At 49.3% G+C, this 19,271-nt stretch overlaps 8 protein-coding genes; 3 read left to right on the forward strand and 5 right to left on the reverse strand.

Annotated features, from left to right (window-relative positions):
• Positions 1 to 637: 637 nt before the first annotated feature.
• FFUJ_06125 (related to zinc finger protein) lies at positions 638 to 2,103 on the forward strand (the record flags this gene model as incomplete). XM_023579414.1 has 4 exons in its annotated part: positions 638 to 1,082; positions 1,135 to 1,274; positions 1,324 to 2,034; positions 2,092 to 2,103. The coding sequence occupies 4 exons, from the start codon at positions 638 to 640 to the stop codon at positions 2,101 to 2,103; spliced, it is 1,308 nt and encodes a 435-aa protein (XP_023432842.1).
• Positions 2,104 to 3,590: 1,487 nt separating this feature from the next.
• On the forward strand, positions 3,591 to 4,283 carry FFUJ_06126 (uncharacterized protein; the record flags this gene model as incomplete). XM_023579415.1 has 2 exons in its annotated part: positions 3,591 to 3,753; positions 3,799 to 4,283. The coding sequence occupies 2 exons, from the start codon at positions 3,591 to 3,593 to the stop codon at positions 4,281 to 4,283; spliced, it is 648 nt and encodes a 215-aa protein (XP_023432255.1).
• Positions 4,284 to 4,624: 341 nt separating this feature from the next.
• FFUJ_06127 (related to transcription initiation factor IIE, beta subunit) lies at positions 4,625 to 5,539 on the reverse strand (the record flags this gene model as incomplete). Its single annotated transcript, XM_023579416.1, has 1 exon — positions 4,625 to 5,539. One exon carries the CDS (start codon positions 5,537 to 5,539, stop codon positions 4,625 to 4,627), a length of 915 nt encoding a protein of 304 aa, XP_023432256.1.
• Positions 5,540 to 6,887: 1,348 nt separating this feature from the next.
• Positions 6,888 to 7,438, reverse strand: FFUJ_06128 (probable cytochrome b5; the record flags this gene model as incomplete). XM_023579418.1 has 3 exons in its annotated part: positions 6,888 to 7,067; positions 7,124 to 7,250; positions 7,320 to 7,438. The coding sequence occupies 3 exons, from the start codon at positions 7,436 to 7,438 to the stop codon at positions 6,888 to 6,890; spliced, it is 426 nt and encodes a 141-aa protein (XP_023432257.1).
• Positions 7,439 to 9,469: 2,031 nt separating this feature from the next.
• On the reverse strand, positions 9,470 to 10,618 carry FFUJ_06129 (probable actin-capping protein alpha-2 chain; the record flags this gene model as incomplete). XM_023579419.1 has 7 exons in its annotated part: positions 9,470 to 9,818; positions 9,867 to 10,004; positions 10,058 to 10,110; positions 10,167 to 10,256; positions 10,312 to 10,430; positions 10,489 to 10,507; positions 10,565 to 10,618. The coding sequence occupies 7 exons, from the start codon at positions 10,616 to 10,618 to the stop codon at positions 9,470 to 9,472; spliced, it is 822 nt and encodes a 273-aa protein (XP_023432843.1).
• Positions 10,619 to 11,067: 449 nt separating this feature from the next.
• Positions 11,068 to 12,252, reverse strand: FFUJ_06130 (probable 3-methyl-2-oxobutanoate dehydrogenase (lipoamide)E1 beta chain precursor; the record flags this gene model as incomplete). Its single annotated transcript, XM_023579420.1, has 1 exon — positions 11,068 to 12,252. One exon carries the CDS (start codon positions 12,250 to 12,252, stop codon positions 11,068 to 11,070), a length of 1,185 nt encoding a protein of 394 aa, XP_023432258.1.
• A 1,092-nt stretch (positions 12,253 to 13,344) lies between these two features.
• Positions 13,345 to 15,485, forward strand: FFUJ_06131 (related to glucan 1,3-beta-glucosidase; the record flags this gene model as incomplete). XM_023579421.1 has 2 exons in its annotated part: positions 13,345 to 13,822; positions 13,873 to 15,485. 2 exons carry the CDS (start codon positions 13,345 to 13,347, stop codon positions 15,483 to 15,485), a joined length of 2,091 nt encoding a protein of 696 aa, XP_023432259.1.
• Positions 15,486 to 17,069: 1,584 nt separating this feature from the next.
• On the reverse strand, positions 17,070 to 17,717 carry FFUJ_06132 (uncharacterized protein; the record flags this gene model as incomplete). The annotated part of the gene is made up of 1 exon (XM_023579422.1): positions 17,070 to 17,717. The coding sequence occupies one exon, from the start codon at positions 17,715 to 17,717 to the stop codon at positions 17,070 to 17,072; it is 648 nt and encodes a 215-aa protein (XP_023432260.1).
• Between the last annotated feature and the right edge of the window lie 1,554 nt (positions 17,718 to 19,271).

Raw genomic sequence — 19,271 nt, forward strand, 5'->3', positions numbered from 1 at the left:
TCACCGACCGCCCGATCGACAGTGTATCACTTTGTGGAGGGTACAGAAAAAAATTTAACCATTTTTGCCTAACCCCTGCTGTCCTCGGTTCTTCCACCTTACACATACACCACGCGCGTTCCTCCAACGCTCCAACTACATAGAACTTCGTCGCCGCCCAGAAACGAAAATCCGACAACGAAATCCCGTCGCCGGCCGACCTCTCTCCTCCCGCTTCGACCGAACCCGCACCGAAAAGCGGTCTGCAAGATTTCCCGTCCACCTCGTCAGTGCGACCATACACGTCACTTGCAAACAAACGCGGAAAGGTGAGTCGCAAAAGTTGTTTTTCGGGACCTGACTCTCGGCGGATCTTGGATACCGATGATGCCGTCTCTGTGCGACTGCCTGGATCTAAGCATGCTGTTGCATTCGCTTACCCATCTGCCGGTCTCTTCGGGATGTCATTGTTTGTATTCGCACTCTCGAGCATCAAACATAGCCCGCTATCATACCAAGACGAAGTAACTAACATGCATATTCGCAGCCAACGTCAGCTTGACCGCCTTCCTGCCGTGATCCGTCACTTGTGAGCGCCCTCGCACACCCTTCCCCAAACGCGCCACGTCTTCAGCTGGCAATTCCCACCATATTGAAGATGAGCGGCATGCGATCACCAGCTCCTACGGAGGTTATGGACATCACCAACATGCTCAATAAGAAAGGTCAAATGCAACAACTTACTTCCGGTCTCCTCGATCACCAACAATACCAACACGCCTTCGTTAAGCACGAACCTGGTATGGAGCGATCAGCCTCTCCTCACGGCTCTGAGCACTCGCAATACTCCAACCCTCACAGTATCGCCCGAGCCTACCCATCGCCATCCACGATGCAAGCGCCGATGCATATGCCGAACCCTATGTCCGCCGCCATGACAATGCAAGGCTATCCCGAGATGCCCAACATGGGAGGCATGCCTCACATGCACATGCAACAGATGCCTCAACAACCCCCGCCTCCTCCTCAGCAGCCCATCAAGGCTTATCCTTGCAGTACCTGTGGCAAGGGATTCGCTCGACGCAGTGATCTTGCTCGCCACGGTAAGTAAACAAACATGCTGAGAGACTGACTGGCAATGCTAATGAGTCCCAGAGCGCATTCACAGCGGAGTTCGACCACATGTTTGCGACTGGCCCCAATGTGGAAAGCAATTCATTCAAAGATCTGCCTTGACTGTGCACCAGCGCGTGCATACCGGAGAGAAGCCTCACCACTGTGAGACTTGCGCAAAGGTTAGTACCCCGAACTCTGATTTTTGTGACAGGCGCTCACCAAATACAGCCCTTCAGCGACAGCAGCTCTCTTGCCCGACATCGCAGGACTCATTCTGGGAAGCGTCCCTACAAATGCCCCTACGCTGATTGTCAGAAGACATTCACTCGCCGCACCACCCTCACCCGCCATCAGAACCACCACAGCGGGACCATCGAGGAGGCTGCTGCTGCGACCGCTGCTGCTCTTGCTGCGTCAAAGTCGAAGGGCTTGTCACAGGCTCGGTCTGAAAGCGACCACATGTCTAACCATGGCTCGCCCTTGACGACCCCTTCTCCTAGTCAGCGAACTATGTCTATGTCGCCCAGTGTCGATCTGTCTGGTAACAACAGCATCCCTCGCCACCCTGGTGACTTCCAGTACCTGTCACAGAATGGTTCTCTGCCCATGCACATGCGTGTTGGCAGCCCTACCTCCACCTCATCTGGCGGTTTCAATATGATGCGACCTACCTCGCATCCCACTAGCTATGGACCTCCTCCTACTCTGGAGCCTAACCTGGATAACAGCCAGGGTACGCCCAGCAGCAATGGTGGAAGCCCTCACATGGCCAATGTTGGCTGGCAGTCTCCCTCGCACATGGCCTCGCCCTCGCAGAACAACGCCAGCTATGTTTATCCTGACCCTGCGGATGCGTATCCTGCCAACCAAGCCATGAACCAAATGTATTATAGTGCCGCTACGCACATGCGCCGACCCCAGAGCACTGAACCTGGACTGGTACACATGGCTTAGTCAGACATAGTGCCAGATTCTGACGCTTGAGCAATGCTCAAGGTCGTCTTGTGATGATCTGGAGTGAGCTCACCGATACCCTGTATTATTGAAGCTGTGCTCGACTCGGGCACGAAGATTATGGCGGCGTTAATTCCTTCTGAACTGGATTCCCATACTCATACCCCTTCACCTAGGCCTGCCACAGCTGACGACAAGTTGTGCGCATGTCTTGGTCTAATATCAAAACCCCCCACAACACACATCACTCTACCGTCTAATAGGCGGGCTCGCTCCTAGATGGAGCATGCTCTGAAGGTTGATTTCTGCACTGTTTCGTGTTACTCATGCTTTATCGATTCCCCATCACTCGTGCATTATGGATGCTTTTTTATTTCCTTTGTTCTAGTATCGAATAGACTGGCGGATGGCAATGTGATGAACGACGGATAGGACATTGCATTTGTCTGCATAACGCAAACATAGGACGGGAGTTACACTGGAACATTTGCTTGCTTTTTTCTTTTTCTCCTGAGCGTATCAGAGACGAAGACAGCAGGCATTATGGGAAGCACAAGACGCTGGCATGTTTGTGTATTATTATGTAGACTTGGACTTAAGGACGGGGAACCAACATAGACTTGCTGTTTGATGCGATGAATATATTACTACACTCAACAAAAACGAATATCAGCCCGCTTATGACTAGTTTATGCTGTGACACACACATACACCTGCTCTAGAACCAGGACATCAGCCATCGGTTGATATATCGGTCAGCCGCGGCCGATGTCCTTCGGCAATTATTGCCAACTGATATGTACCCCCTCAATTGAGCCGCATGGATGAACGTCTGGTGTTTCACTGCCCAGAGAGATCGACAAATCACCCCTCGTCTAAATCCGTGCTGTCTGGCCTAGAAACCTCCATGACGTTTATCGCGTATAACAAAGCCTCCACGAGCACGCGACTGTCAAGCCCAGCGACCGGTCTAGATTTTTTTAAGACCGTATATTTCAGCTAAGAAGCTGAAACCACGCCATTTTGAAATAAGAAAAAAACAATAAGAGCGAAAAAGCGAGAAAGGTTCCCCCCCTGCCTAATTCCCGGTAGTGCAGACTATACCCCCGCAGAACGGGGATTTTCTGATTATTCATCGCAGACATATTCAATATTCAACGACAGGCCACGATGTGCGGCATTGATGCCTGGATTTGCCAATCGGGCAGTCCTGAGGCCGGCTGAGCTGGGCTTTTATCATGTACGAGAGGGCTTGATGGAAGATGCTTGGTTAAAGCCCTGGTCCCTGGCGGGCAAAATGTGAGTGAGATTTAATAATACAGGACGGGGAGGGAGTGCCCTGTTCATATATATAAGTATCTTAGGTTGTTTGCTTTAGAGATCGACAGTGGCTTTCTTACTAAAGCATGACGGCGGCATTCAACGGTTTTTAACTTTTGGTGTTGGCGTCCATCTTTACTTATACGCCCTGACGACTTGAACGATTTACGAACACAGATTCTTCCGTATTCTTTTCTAACGCCTTCTCTTCACTTTCAACCATGCTTATTGACATCGTCATCCATGGAGACATTCTATGTCCGTGGTGTTTTCTCCAGAAAAAGACTCTTGAGGGAGCCATGGAACGATATCAAGCACTCCACCCAGAAGTTGAATTCGATGTCACATGGAAGCCCTTTCTTCTGTATCCCACGCTAAGAAGAGGTAATTCTACCCTCTATATCTCGCTGTTATTCTAACACGTCACAGGTGACAAGCGCGCCCTCTATGAAAAGCTCATGTCCCCAGAGAAGCTTCGTCTTTTCACTTCTCGACTCCAAACAGCCGGTGCTCGTTACGGCATCGAGTTCTCTGTGACTGGGAAGACAGGACCTTCACAGCCTGCCCATCGGCTTGTGGCCTTGACCCTTCAAACTCGTGGAGCAAATGTCCAGTCCGCGTTTCTTGATACTCTGTTCCGCGGTCACTTTGAAAACGGGGCTGACATTGCCGACGAAGCCTGGTTGATGCACGTAGGCCGAACAGAGGCCAAACTCGAAGATTCTGATATGAGAGCAGCGCTTCTGGGGCCTGGTCTAGGGAAGTCGCTCGAGGACGAGGTCAGAGCTGCTGCTATCGCGGGTGTAGAAGCCGTGCCTTGCGTGACGGTTCAGAAGAAGTTTCGAGTTGGGGGGTATCAAGAGTCAGACATCTTTGAGAGCCTGTTTGACAAGATACGGCGAGAGAACAGGTAAAGACAAATCAAGGTTAGGGCAAAGGGTATGGCAAGCGAGAGATACACCATTGAGGTCGAAGGCTTGTCATGTACACGGCAAAAGGCGACTGGAGTTTTTGATATTATGTTGTTGATTGAATAATTTAAAACATGCCGCTGCCTTGTTCCCTGCGTCTACCCGACGGTGCCCGTCTCATGATGCCCTTTGTCTTTTTTGTTTGACCTTACTCTCAATGGGTTCCTCTATCGCCAAACGCCAAATAAAAATCAAATCAAACCAAGTCAAATGATTCGTCCCTTGAGTCACGAGCTCATCACCCTAACGCCCTGAAATGAAAACAATTATGATACGCGCGTTCCCTATCGCCGCATGCCACTGTAGTCTTGCATGAGATGCGCCATGTGCACGTTGGTTGCCTTGCCGATCCTATTGCCCTTGCGACGCTTCTGAGCCTTGGGCTTGTTGGCCTGTCCATCCTTTGCCTTGCGGGGATCTTCGCTTGTAGGTTTTTGTCCGACGCTCGTAAGCTTGCGGTGCATCTCCTCAAGGGGTGGTAGTTGCACACGCTGCCACATGCTCTGGAACTCTGGCTGGACCTTGTGGTGCAGTGACGGATCATTGGGCCAAACGTAGCGCGGGATGTTATCCTTTTTGGTGCGTACTACCAAGATCCTGTGCTCGCGCTCGAGTACTGATATTGTGTCTTCGCAGTCGGGCCAGCCGTCCTTGAGATCCTTCACTGACACGCCTGAGGCGTCTGTCTTGGCTTGAAGATGAGCGAGAAGGCTGGTTGCGTCTTTGACTCCGGGAATGATAGGTCGGTGGACATAGGTGCCAGCCTTCCAGGTTTGTTCGCTCAGGTTTGCATCAGGCTTCCACTCTACACGGGGATGTCCTCGTAGACCTTCCGCAAGTTGTCGCTTGTGCTCATCGTCAAAATTCCGCAAGCTCAGATGGTCGATAATATCCGTGATGGTCTTTGCGTCGCCCTTCTTTTTCAGGTAATCGACAGCATAGGTCATTTGCGTCTTGACCCCAGCACCATAGCCTGTGAGCTGCGGCTGAGAGTAGGGCACCTCGGGGCCTGCATCTCGTTTTCGCTTGGAAGTAGGAGTATTTGGATCGGAGGCTGCTGAAGGAGATGGCGAGGGAGGAGCAAGCGAAGGGACGGCAAGAGATGAAGCCTTGTTTGTTGATGGATTTGAGATCTTTGTCGCGGCTGCTGAAAGGGTTCCCTTGAAAGCATTTGCCTGCCTTTCGAGATAGGACGACATGATTATCTAGGAAAAAAAGATGTATTCTCTGCGGATCGGAGATGAAGATCGAGAGGTCGCGCTTTGTCTGGTAAGGGGATTGGTGGTCAAAGGGAGAGACGGCCAGGGCGGACAGCGAAGAACAAAGGAATAAGGAAAAGGAGATGGAGGTTGAGTGAAGTAAGCTTGAAGTTTGGATTGACGTTGATCCGGCGAGGCTGATGTTCACGTTAGTGTGGCGCTAGGTACCAACAGTGGCCAGGGGGGGTGCACTGCTGCTGTGGTTGTGGTACTAACCTCCTCTGACTATCCACAATCGATCAGTATTTAGAATGAGGCTCAATGTGTGAGTAGAGAGTGTGTGATTGCAAGAGAAGAAAAAGAATGGCCAATTCATGGGCATCGAGCGCATATTTATATTCTCTTGAAGGGAACGTACAGTCATAGGCAACGGATATCAAACTCTTCTGTGATACTTCATGGTAAAACTAGGTCTGCCAACAAGATTATTCTCGTTATAATTCAAAGGGAAAAATTCAATTGATTCATTCTAAGAATCGTAGCACCAATCATCATTGGTGAAAATATTGATATACTTGGAGGCCACAAGCTCAAGCTTTAGGCAGTTCAAGACTCTACCTGTTTCTCAGTCACGTCCTCGGAAAAGAATGAAACTCTGCTTTGACTTTTCAAGTCTGTGGAATCCCATAGGTGAACAGGTCGACGTAAGGTTACAGAACTACCTATCTTATACAAGGGCCACTCAGCAAGAACTCAGTATCTAACTTAGTAGGTAGGTAGATTTGAATCGCCAAAGGTAAATGAGGAAAATGGTCATAACCAGTCATTGATTAAAACAGTGATATATATTTACTTTACTTTATTGCTCCCAAGATTGTCTGTTGTCTCCATTGTTGAATGCATGTCCCGTGTTCATGTAACACCGTGGCCCATGAGACGAGATGGCCGAATCGTCTGTCTGACTGCGCATGAGTCGCGCCTCGCAAATGGGTCTCGTCTGCGCTTCGCTGTGATCCTTATCTTTCTGTTCGGGTTTCGGTTGCACTTCCCGATCCCCTCTTCCGTCCACCCCCAACAAAAAAAGTAAAATCCCGAAAATCGGGACGTGGCATGGGCTTTGACATTAGTGAATTCGCCGCTGCCCACTGTTCTCATCCTGTCCAAGCCGGGGTAAGCTGCATTTAGTAGCTGCGTGCCCGCCGTCTATCACCGGCCTCTGTTCAGGCCAAAGAATACTCCCAATGCATGGTGGTCCTCAAACATACATCTGCATTGATGCCGTAGCAAAATCCAAAGAACACCCTTTTTTCTCTATCCTCATTCATGCGATGCGATTGATATGAGGCGCCTATGCGGAGGCTTGGCCTTGAGCCTCTTGCTGCTTCTGGAGATAGTTGTAGGCAACGTAGGCGATGAAACCAACGGCGACAACAATGGCGTATGTGTTCAAGCTGGAGCCGGCGGGATCAGCCTTGCCGCTTCCCTGGTTCGAGTTGGCGATTTGGCGCTTGGGGCCCTCGTCACCAGGCTGTAATGACACATGTTAGCGGTTGTTCCGTCGAGATAGAGGGTTCTGTCACTCACCAGACGCTTGAGCTCGCCAACGAGGAGACCGTCGAGAACCTCTCTGGCCTCATCACTGTGGCCAACATCCTCGAAAGCCTCGGTGGCATCCTGACCGGCAACGTCGAGCATGACCTCCTCACCACCGCTAAGTCGATGTCAGTATCCTGAGTAACGATTGCGCCACGTAGCGTAGAAGTATAGCGATATAACGTACGGGTGCTCGTCGAGGAACTTGGTGCAGTCGTAGACCTTGTCGTGAACAACCATGTAGATGTCGCTGGAGGTGTTGTGCTCAGCAACATCCTGCATGGTGAACTCCTTCTTCGCGGACATGATTGCGGTGTTGATGTGACGGTTCGTGAAGAGAATTGAGGTTCTGGTCTTGTTCGAGGGCTATCGTCGCACAAGTGGTGGGATTGGGATTATAAGAGGATGGGAGTGGGAGAAAGAGAAGAAAGGAGGAGAGGAGAATGGAAAGTCACAAGCAACTGGACGGAACCTAACCCAAGTTAACAGCTAAATTAATTTAGGTCCCCTGTTTCTAGGTGGCCTTCTGGAGATTTGGCGGCGGCCACTCTTCCCAGGGGCCCATGGGCAGACGGAGTAAAGTACTGCCCCACACAGATTCTATGTACTCGGTACATGAATCCTGATCCTGATCCTTTTGCGGCGTCTTACCTTCTATTGTTTCTTTCTGTTCTGTTTCCTCGGAAGGTCATCGGAAAGGAAGTCGACCGAAATCGTACCGGATCCTTGGGGTCCAATTGTATCCGTTTAGATTACCTACTTTACCTATTACTTCTCTGATGATCATTTTCGGCACATTTCTCTTTTATTAAACATGTGCCTTTTGCTACTTACAGCCTTATCATTCAGGCCACGACTTGCAATGAATTCAACCTCAACCTCACCCACTTGGAGTTCCTGGTACGATTCGGTGTCCCAACATCCGGACCCATTCCCTATAAGGCCCATCGCCGAGGGTACTTTTGAGCCAATCGCAGTCATCAAAATTACCGTCGCTACTCTCTGATTCGTTACCTTTTCTCGACCCCAGCCTTACCAACCTAAGTAACTTGTACGGCTGCTGATGAGGCCCAAGAGCCGTGGGCTAGCACAATTCCCTTCTTTGATTCCGTTTGTTTGCCCTGCTGTATGGGCATACGAATACGGTGATGTCTCCCCGCCCCAGGTTCAATACTACTTCACCGTCATTTTGAACGGTGGGTTCCATTGCTTTTCATACCCAACGTGGTATGATTGTTTATGTCTATGATCAAATTATGGTGATCCAATCCGAAAGGCATCGGATAGTTACTACTCAAGTTCTTCCGATCTCTTCCGTGAAGGACAGATTGGCAATAGGCTACAAAACAGCTATCAACACCAGATCTGCCCCTCCAAACCCATATATGATCTCCCCCGCATCTTGAAAACTAAGGCAAACATCACCGGTACTTAAAACACGGACCTATCCTCCGTCCACCGCGGGGTTATGTCATTGTCACAAGTCACGCCCTGGGAGGAAATTACCCTTTCAAGACAAGTTTGGCGGGACATCTCTCATGATAAAGAGTCAAGATAACCGGACACTATGCCGACGTGTACCATAGCCAACCTAATTCCGAGGAACATCACAGCTGTTGTTCCAAGAGCTGAAGGTCACTCGCAAACCAGTACCGATGGAGATGCCGATTTCCGATTCCCGAGGAAAGACATCTCTAACTTTTACCGCTTGCAGTTGACTTATGCAAGATAAGCAACATATGACAGAGCCACTGCCTGCTGTGAGCCTCCTATGTCTTATGTCTGGTTGTTCTGGATCCTTAAGCTCATGGCCATCTAGGCAAAACCACCCGGAGATTGAGGAAATAACAATATTCAAGGGCTTTGGATCAAGTAGATATTGCAAGCTGCTCTCCGATAAGGATAACATAACACATTCAGTGACCTTAGTCGTTAGACTGGCGTGTAGATTTTCCTGCTGCTAAACCACTCACTTCACATCATCGGTCATATATGCCCGGAGCGCCATCCGTCAAGCTCGCGTCAGTCACAAACTCGGTGTATATGCTACACGTTGTGCATGAGACTAGAAGCCTCCGAAGCGTTCCATGTCAAAAACCTAATCTAGTGATATGTGGACTAGGGATCATGCAGTTATTAAAGGCTTGGATAATACGGTTTGATTATCGAGATAATCGCATCCAAGCCCGAGCTTTTCTCGAACGATGCTCGGATTCTCAATCCTCCAACTCAGAAGAGGCTAGCACCTTCGAGATAGACATCGATCCTTGGCATGTATTCTACGTTGTTCCTCGTCCAGTCTATCGTTCATATTCGTGCGCTACTAATGACCATGCTCTATCGCCTTGAGCTTCCACCACCAATATCTTGACCCAGCCTGTAGCTCGTCACGCGATCCCACTCAATTTTCTGCCTCGTCACAGGGAGCTGTCGTCGCAAACCTTTGAAGGCTCCCTCACTGAGGCTCACGAAGCCCTTGTTCAGCTCCTCCTGGTACTTTCTCTCGGTGGTCGAGATCTCCCTGACGATGCTGGCGCCGTTGACGGACGAGACGGTGCTGGAAACGGGTTTGTTGGTGAGCAGACGAACGTTGCCGTCTTCGTAATAGTGTACGTCAACTTTTAGGGAGCCTTCAAGAGCTCCGGAAGATGGGTCAAGAATGTAAAGGGACCGCCAGCGTCCGTTCCTGGGGATATTAGCTTCGTGGAACAGGACTGTTACATAGAAAACCTACCAGAAGTTGTTGGGGCTGTATTTGTTGCCAACAATGACGATGGCAATCTTGGAATCCGACTCGATTGGGTAGACACCGTGCGCAGCATTGGCGAAGTGCTCATCAACGTAAGGTCCGATACTCTTGAGGGTGGATTTGCTATTATTGTATGTTAGTACTAGACGCTGTCCAACCGGCTCGAGGCAACTTACACAAGATCCGCTTGAGCTCCTTCCAGAACATGACTTTGCACAGCACTAGCTTTCTATTCCTCCGTCAGAACTATGTACCCATTTGTCTAGGTAGACATGCGTAGTTTACCTGCGTGGTGTGGTCGAAAGCAAAGCTGGAAGAGCTCTCAACATCGTAGTATCGGCCGTCTCCAAACGAGTTGTGGGAACTAATAATGACCTAGCACACCTCATCAGCTCCAATCCCTCTGCTTTTGAGATTCTTCGTCACCTACTGGTTGGCTGCTACCAGGCAGCTTCACCGTAACAAACTGCTCCTCATTGTACTTTTCGAATGCGGGACCGAGGCTGGAAATGATATCGGGCGAGGTTTCGAGGGTGAGTGACTTGATATCTGCAGACTCGCGTCAGTGTTTTCCGTTGCTTAGCAATCGCATTTCGGCCGGTTATACCTGCGATAACATCTGCGAGCTAGGAGTTCATATTAGCTGATGACGCCGCGGACAAGAGGATGATATCAGCACGTACCTCTCCTGGAGGAGCTCCCTCGACAAAGGCAGAAACAGTCTCTAGATCCGACATGGTTTAGCGAGAATGAATGCGCCGTGTATAGGTATAAGGCGAAAAGAATGGGCGTTGGCGTTGAGGCTCAGGGCGTGGAGTTCTTGAGGCACAGCATGGGCCACAGTCAAGGGGAGGCGGGGCAGAGGATGGAGGAGCTCCATTAGGTAGCTTAGGTGGAGCAGGAGCATAGGTGACGGTGTCAGTGGGGTTGATGCTAGCACTTCCATTTGCTTGACACTTAGAACTCGAAACACTCATTAAGATCCATTATCATCAAATCATTTGTGCTCCTCAAAGAATCGATTTCTTGAGTTTCTATATTACGGCTCTAGCTATCTTGGCTGCTCTGGTATCCGCTTGAATTCCCTTCCATTATTTTTCCACTAATAGTTCAGCAACTTCTTGATATTATCATAAATTCCTAGGAACAATGTTAGCTTTAGACTCTCATCACAATGATCTTTCGATTACTCACTTGCAACGTCAGGAACATTAAACCTCTCGTATAACAAAGGCGAGTGAATACTCCACCCAGCAACTCGAGCGACTGGTGCTTCTAGTCGCAGGAATGTATCATGATCTTCTTGAATGGTGGCGGCAACTTCAGCACCAATACCTGCATTCACCATAGCTTCGTGGACAACCATGACTCGTCCTGTCTTGCGAACACTCTGGAGTACGGTCTGCTTATCCCACGGATACAGAGTTCGAAGATCGATCAACTCCACAGAGATGCCCAGATCCTGCTCCGCCTGCTTGATGGCGTTCTGGCATAGGTAGAGGGGTTGGCCGTATGAGACAATTGTGACATCCTTGCCTTCCTTGAGAATCTCGGCCTTCGATAGTGGGAGTTCGTATGAACCGACAGGAACTTGCTCGACGGCGGCGCGGTACAGGATCTTGGGTTCCATAAACACGCATGGATCGTTGCTGCGGATTGCGGCCAGGAGAAGACCCTTAGCTTGAGCTGGCGACCTTGGCATGATAACCTTCAATCCAGGAATATGTGTAAACAAACTCTCGGGAGATTGTGAATGGTAGAGACCTCCGTGACCGACACCACCGCAGGGCATCCGTACTGTCAAGCCACCCACGCTTCGCCCGCAGGACCCGTCACGATATCTGAACTTGGCGGCCTCGTTGACCAATTGATCGAAAGCTGGGTAGACATAGTCGGCGAACTGAATCTCAGCAATAGGTCGCATGCCTTCCGCAGCAAGACCAATACCAAATCCCATGATACCCTGTTCTGTAAGAGGAGTATTGAATACTCTCTCAGCACCATGGGTTTCGGCAAGGTTCATAGTACATCTGAAAACACCACCAAAAGCAACATCCTCTCCAAAAATGACAACGGACTCATCCTCAGCTAGTGAAATTCCCATCGCGTCGTTGATGGCCTGGAACAGGTTCATCTTCTTGGTCGGTCCATTTCGAATGCTCTCAGGCAGCTCCTTGTGGCTCAAAGCAGCCTGTGAGTTATGTGCGAGGAGAGGAGTCGTGCCATAGTCGACAGGCAGGTTTAGTTTGGCATTCGGCGGATGCGTCGAATAGCACTTTCGTCCTACAGGAAGCGCAAGTGAGAGTCGTGCAGTCGAAGGATTGCTGACGACGTGTGCCCTCTTGAAATGGTGAATAACACGATGCTTCATGGCGTTGGATTGGCAATGTTCACAGGTGGTTATGGCAGGAGACGGGTGATTAAAGATTCAATTTGAATGGAATGTCAGAGGAGTAATAGAAGCAGAGTTGTAGTAGAACGATTATACCTTAGATATCCAAAGCCAACCGAAGGAGGCTTATTGATTGATTGATTGATCCTCGGTGAAGGTGATGTCAAGCTCGGCTTGCTGCGGGCTCAGCGGGCTTCGCGGCGGCTTCTATCGCCCTCATGATCTAATGCCGAACAAGACGGAGAGTTACCCAATCAGCTCCTATAACAACACGGATCACTACACAGGAAACACTGGGCAAAACTATACGGTAGAGTATAGATCATTTTATCAAAGGACTATTTCACATTGCGCAGCAGACTCTGCTAACGATACTGATAAGGATAAGGCATACAAGGATCATGGTCAAGATAGTAGTGTCTTGAGATCTCATCTGCCCAAATAACACAAGCATAATTATTATAGAGAACAGAAAAGTGCTTCATCACTCATCCTTTGCTTTAAAAGATGATTGGTTGGTGCGGTCTCGCAAACCATCATGAGCCGTTCAATCAAACCCAAGCGCTTCAACGCCGACCAGAGTGTCCAGTCAACCAGCCTACGCACTAGGTCAATGCAATAAGGATCGTGATGTTGCCAATATCTGGGCAAATCTTGATTGGCATCCGCGGACTCCAGGAGACATTGTACCTGTTTTTGGGAATCTGTATACTTACTGAACGGCAATGAGTTGCCGTTGCGTACGTATGCTTCATTTGCTTTGACCATCGACATAATGTCCCATTTGAAGACAAAGGAAGTCCGGCTTCTTCTGACTGGGCCGATTTGGTCTCCCCAATGACTGGAGCAATAAAAAGAAAACATGACGAAACGTGTAGAATAAGTTCTGGGTTATCGTTTCGGCGAGGTCTGGGCCTGGGTCTGGGATAATTCCAAGGATATATCTGGTTGCCCCGACAACCACGATCGGCCAAGACTGACGTCGTAATTGGCTGTAAAACCATTGACACTCGCTCAAGCCCATTTCTGTAGAGATTGCATTCCAATTACGCCGTCGCTACATGTCTCACGATGCCGCCGCCAGAGTCATCGCGGCGCTCTCACTCACACCGACCTCGAGACCGCGATAGGGATAGAGAAAGGGATCGACGAAAGAACGGTCAGCGGAAGAGGAAATCGCAAAGCTCCCGGCGACCAGTCTCTGGATCTGAAGATAACCGGGACAGAAGTTCAAGAACATTATCAGCGAATGCATTGGCTGATCTGGAACGGGAGAATGCGCGACAGAAGAAACGGAGCGAAAGGGCGAGTCGAGACTACAGAGATGAATCACGAAGACGAGACCACAAGAAGAGAGATCGGGATCGAGACCCCGATAGGCCGCGAACTCATGGCAAACACAAGAAGAAGAGGGTCGTGAGCGGTGCTGTTATGGAGGAGGGGCGGTCCAAGACTCATCTTCGGGGTGGTTGGGGGAGCGTGGACAGTGTGGAACAAGAGAAGGACTTTTATTTATCAAAACCACCAAAGAAGAGCAAGAAGAAACTCTGTAGGTTGTGATGCGGTGAAATCGGTAGTTGAGAAGCTGACTGTACTCAGGGATTGCACTCGGTGTGAGTGCCGTTGTTCTCATCATCATTATCATTGTGGCAGTAGTCGTCAGTAAAAAAAACAAAGGCGGTGGAGGAGGAGGAGGGGAGAGCAGCGATAGTTCAGACGATTCAACTGAGGATACTTCTGACCTGGACGGGATGGATCATTCAGAGATACCCGAGAAGTGGCAGAACACATATCTCGATCCGTGGACATGGAAGTCAACCACCGATTTCAACCTCACTTTCACTGACCAAATGGTTGGAGACTTGCCCGTCATGGGTCTCTACGACGACTGGGACGACTCGGCCCAAGCCAACGACAATGTACCACCTCTCAACAAACCCTGGGGATCGTATGCGAAGAAACCTGCTCGCGGAGTATGTATTGGAGGATGGCTCTATCTGGAGCCCTTCATCAGCCCATCTCTTTTCAATTATGATACTAAGGAGGGCATCATTGATGAATGGACTCTGTCCGAGAAGCTGGGCTCCAATGCTGCAACAACTCTCGAAAAACATTATGCCTCGTTCATTACAGAACAAACCTTTAAGGACATACAAGCAGCTGGTCTCGATCACGTCCGAATTGGGTTCAACTACTGGGCTGTCGAGGTCTACGATGGTGATCCCTATGTGTACCGAACATCCTGGAGATATCTTCTCCGTGCCATCGAGTGGTGCCGCAAGTATGGCTTGCGAGTCAACTTGGACTTGCATGGTATTCCGGGAAGTCAAAACGGATGGAACCATAGTGGTCGATGGGGTTCCATTGGCTGGCTCAACGGAAAAGACGGTAGCAAAAATGCGGAGCGGGCACTTGATATTCACAACCGTTTATCCAAGTTCTTCGCTCAGCCTCGGTATAAGAACATCATCACCCACTATGGTCTCGCGAACGAGCCTCGAATGACCAGCCTTAAAACAAGCGATGTTATCCAATGGACAGAAAACGCATACAAGCTCGTCCGCAAGAACGGCATCAAGGCCCTCGTGGTGTTTGGGGATGGATTTATGGGACTTGAGAACTGGCAAGGGTTGATGACGGGCTACGATGATATGGTCCTTGATGTCCACCAGTATGTCATTTTCAACGAGAACCAGATCGACTTTACCCACAAGGAGAAGGTTGAGTATGCTTGCGACGGCTGGACTGAGCAGGCCGAGGTCAGTATGAATCCCTCGACAGGTTATGGGCCGACCATCTTTGCCGAGTGGTCTCAAGCCGATACAGACTGCGCGAAGTATCTCACTGGCGTAGGCTGGGGTACTCGCTGGGAGGGCACATACGACACCGGAAACAAGGACACCTCCATCTTGGAGCCTCGATGCCCAACAAAGGACGACAAGTGTTCATGTCGTGGCGCCAACGCCGACCCTAGCGACTGGAGCGACGAGTATAAGAAGTTTCTCAGGATGTTCGCCGAAGCACAGATGCACAGTTTCGAGAAGGGCTGGGGATGGTGGTACTGGACATGGAAGACGGAGAATAACTACCAGTGGAGTTATGAGTCTGGGCTCAAGGCGGGTGTTTTGCCCGAGAAGCCTTGGGATCGCGACTTCAATTGCGACAAGGATGTCCCTGACTTTGCCAAGAGTGGTTTGCCGGAGTATCTTTAGAGATGTGTTTTGTGTTGGTGGATATACCGCATCAGTTCTGCAGTACATGTTGGTGCGTTTTGGCGCGTTTGGGCGTTTTGGCGTGAATTTGGTTTGCTTGGAATTGAGATAGAATATGCATGCATGGTTGGTATATGGTGCTCTATGAGAACTGATGGGAAGTATTTATGATGGGGGAACTCACTGTCCCAAGGTAGATAGATGTATAATGACAATATAAGGAAAATGAGTTGCTACGATGCTGTTGGTCCTCTGGCTCCTAACCGCCAGTATCATGATCAGTCCTAAGGTCTATCATGCCTCGGAATAGGTGAGACAGTTCGGAGACATGCCATGATGGTCATGATGACTTACTAGAGGGTCTTGTCCCGTGATCGGAAGTGGTATCCGAGAGTCGGTGAGCAAGGACAAGCCCCCAAGCCCCAACCCAGAAGATGGAAGGCCTCAGAGTATCTGGCGGGACAGAAAACTCCCCGAGGGGATAGACATCATCATGGCCAGGTAGTTTCATGAGCCGCCCGAGACCCGCCGATTGGGCGTTGTGATTGCCGCTGATCCATGACACGGATCTGTTGTCATCTGTTTTATGATTCGGTGAATAGTCGAGATACCTAGCAAATTTATACATCCTGATGAGGCAAAGACTCCCCCAAGATTCAAGCCACTCATAGACAAGAACGAGCATCGGAACTTTAGGTCAACTGACAGATCAATGGCTAATAGCAATGGAATGTGGTGCCTTTGAATGTGTATCAAACCCTAGCTACCATGAAACCAACTCCATTGTAGATAAGATATGGGTTTCTGAGGTTGTTCACTCACGTCTCTTTTGTTTTGTAATGACACGTATATAGGACGGGATATTAGCATTAGCCAGCCTATTCCTCAACTGGATATGCGTTCTAGAAAATTATGTACTACAAAAAATGATCAAATAGTTAGTTGTTCATGCTTGAATAATACGATTATAAGAATGCTATAGCAACATTTCGTACCAGTTTAGATAGCGTTTTCTACAAAAAAAGCCGAATTTCCACAGAAGAAAAGAATTATATACGCTTTGTGACAGGCCAGAAATCAACGACACTACTTTTTTAAACATGCAATCTAAGTCAAAAATAATAATAAACATGTCACATTCTTAATCAGATTCACAATCACAATCATGAGTTGGGCACGCACGCCTTTTGTATATTTATGCTGTATGTGTTGCTGAAGGACTGTGTAAGAGATTCCGATTGCGTTGCTCACTGGCGAGTCACCTATGTCAAAACGAAATCCAATCACGAACATTCTTTGTTGTTTCTCATATGATCACCATCATCATCGTCATCATCAACTTGCCAAAGCGAATACCTTGGTGGACACGGTCCAGAGGCGATAGCAACTGTACCATGTCAAGTGTCGATGTGTATGTTCCATTTCAATAGCTTTCCTGGGGCAGGGGAGGGTTTTCTGTGCTGTGTTTGTTTTCTTGTTTCTTTGTTGAGAAGGAAAGAAAAGAAAAGGGAAGCCGGCCACGAATAGTCTCATCATCATCATCATCATCATCATCATCACCAAAATTACCATCAATGAATCACTTCATGCAGACACTTGCAAGACGAGGTAGTAGGCCTTGGCTCCAGCACCCCTTCGGTAGTCCTGCAACTCAGCAGACAGGACCTTGATCTTGTTCTGCTCGGCGAGGCTCTTCACGTGTGCCTCGTAGCCTCCAGTCTGCCAGATCTCACGGATGACAGTAGCCACGATGTAGCCTCCTGGCTTCACGACACGCACAAATTCACTGATAGCCTCGGGACCAACGTGAGACTGAGTCAGGGTGCCCACACAGGTCACGACATCATAAGAGTCATTCTTTGCGGACAACGGTCGCGACAGGTCACATACGTCCAGGTTGCGATATGCGTCTGTAGCGCGAGCCTCGTCAAGCATGCCTGGACTGATGTCGACACCGTCGACCTTCTTTGCGCCCAGGCGAGCGAGGAAGACACCGACAAGGCCGGTGCCGCAACCAGCGTCAAGGATCTCGACGTCTTGGTTGATGGTAGGAGAGCCTAGAACTTGAGGGACATAGGCAGCGGCAATGGCTGGGCCAACATAGTCTTGGCCTTTGCCAGTGATTTCCTCATTGTAGGTCTTTGCCCACTCATCATAGACAGAGCGAGCATGATCGGCAGAAGTCAGGGAGTAGATCTTGGGGAAGTATTGGGCAGTGGTTTGAGAAGACATGATGTTGAGTCAATTGGGGGGTATTTATAATGGGGACAGATGTGCAGTGTGTTCAATTGGGTTATGTAGAGGTTTCAATGAGTAGGGGTAAGATTGCAGGGTATTCAAGTTGAGTGTTTATGAAGTGGTGCTTGTTCGTGTTGAAGACGAAGAGAGAGCTGAGTTGATGATTTAGAATCTCAACAACTTGGAGGAGAAAACCGCGACCTTTTATAACCAGCTCAAACAAATAAAACCCCGCGTCTCGTCTTGTTTCCCCTCGTCTCCCCGCGTCGTAGAGGTTCCGAAATGACGTTTGAGCGTGCTGCTGAATGTGAATCCATTGGTGGACAGGATTATGATTGCGACTCGGCGTGGCCCAAAGAAGCGATCCGAGGTAAGCGCCTAAAAGATGGAAAGAAATCTGTACATTTCGATAGTTGTAATAATAGGTTTTCGTCAGAGAAATGGGGGTTGTCAAAAAGAAACCGCCATGTTTATGTTCATGGTGCGAGTGTTGGAGGGGATCCAAAGGCAACGCAACGCAACACAACTCAACGCGACGTTGGCGGTTATGATCAGCCGAGAACTCTTGGCCAACTGGGTCAATTGATTGTGTTTCTGTTGAGCCAGGTAGAGCTATGTGTCCTCTTTTTCAATCAAGTTTCTATTTCCTTTGGGGGCTTTTTCTGTGTGTTTGCGATCAGTCTGTTTGTGAATTCTGACAGCCTTTCACTACACCATCAGAGACCAAACTTTGGCCCGATCGCAACAACCAGGTGTAACCAAAAACAGGTCAATAATCACAAGGAAAGAAAGGCTGTTCCCTGGAGAATCCAATGGGAAAAGGTCATGGTGGGAAAGAAAAGAGTTCAGCCGGTCGCAGGCGCATCATGAGTGAGCCCTATTGCGAGAATTACATGCATAGTTGCAGGACTTTTGCCTCGTTCGCTTCTGCCAGACTGGGCAGTGCAGCTGCAGTGTGCCTTGGAAGTGCATCTCTGAGTTGCAATTCAAGCTCATGGTAGAAGCGGGATTGGTGCGATTGTCATGTCTCTCGAGCGCTGATAACTGTCTCGACAACCATTGACTATTCGAAGGCATAGATGTGACATACCTTACCTCTCCTCATGACTCTTTAATTGCATCTGTTCGTTAAATACGACTGGACTGGTGTGCATCAAGGGACCTGCTTACCCTACAACACACGATGTCTCAAAATCACGGGCATATTTCCTGGCGTTCCGTTCTGCTGACCGAGCCTTGACTGATGTCCCGCACTACAACCCTACCAGCGCCCGCAGTGGTACGAGTGAAACTGGATGACGACATGTACACATGTCGTCTTGAGCATCCTATCAGACATCGTGAGAGCTGCCAAGACACCTGATAATTGGTCCCGTTTGGCCCCTGTTGAGCCGTGTCTGGGATATGCAAGTGATTCGAGCCCTGGTTCGTCAACTCGAAATAGCTAAGGGGCTCTTGTGGACGGAGTCGGACAATATGTCCATCAGCATGTGAAGAATAACCGGGTTTTTGAACTCTTGCAGGGTCGTATTGCTTGAGCATGAGGCT

Source organism: Fusarium fujikuroi, chromosome FFUJ_chr06, assembly GCF_900079805.1.
Source record: "Fusarium fujikuroi IMI 58289 draft genome, chromosome FFUJ_chr06".
Classification (NCBI taxonomy): domain Eukaryota; kingdom Fungi; phylum Ascomycota; class Sordariomycetes; order Hypocreales; family Nectriaceae; genus Fusarium; species Fusarium fujikuroi.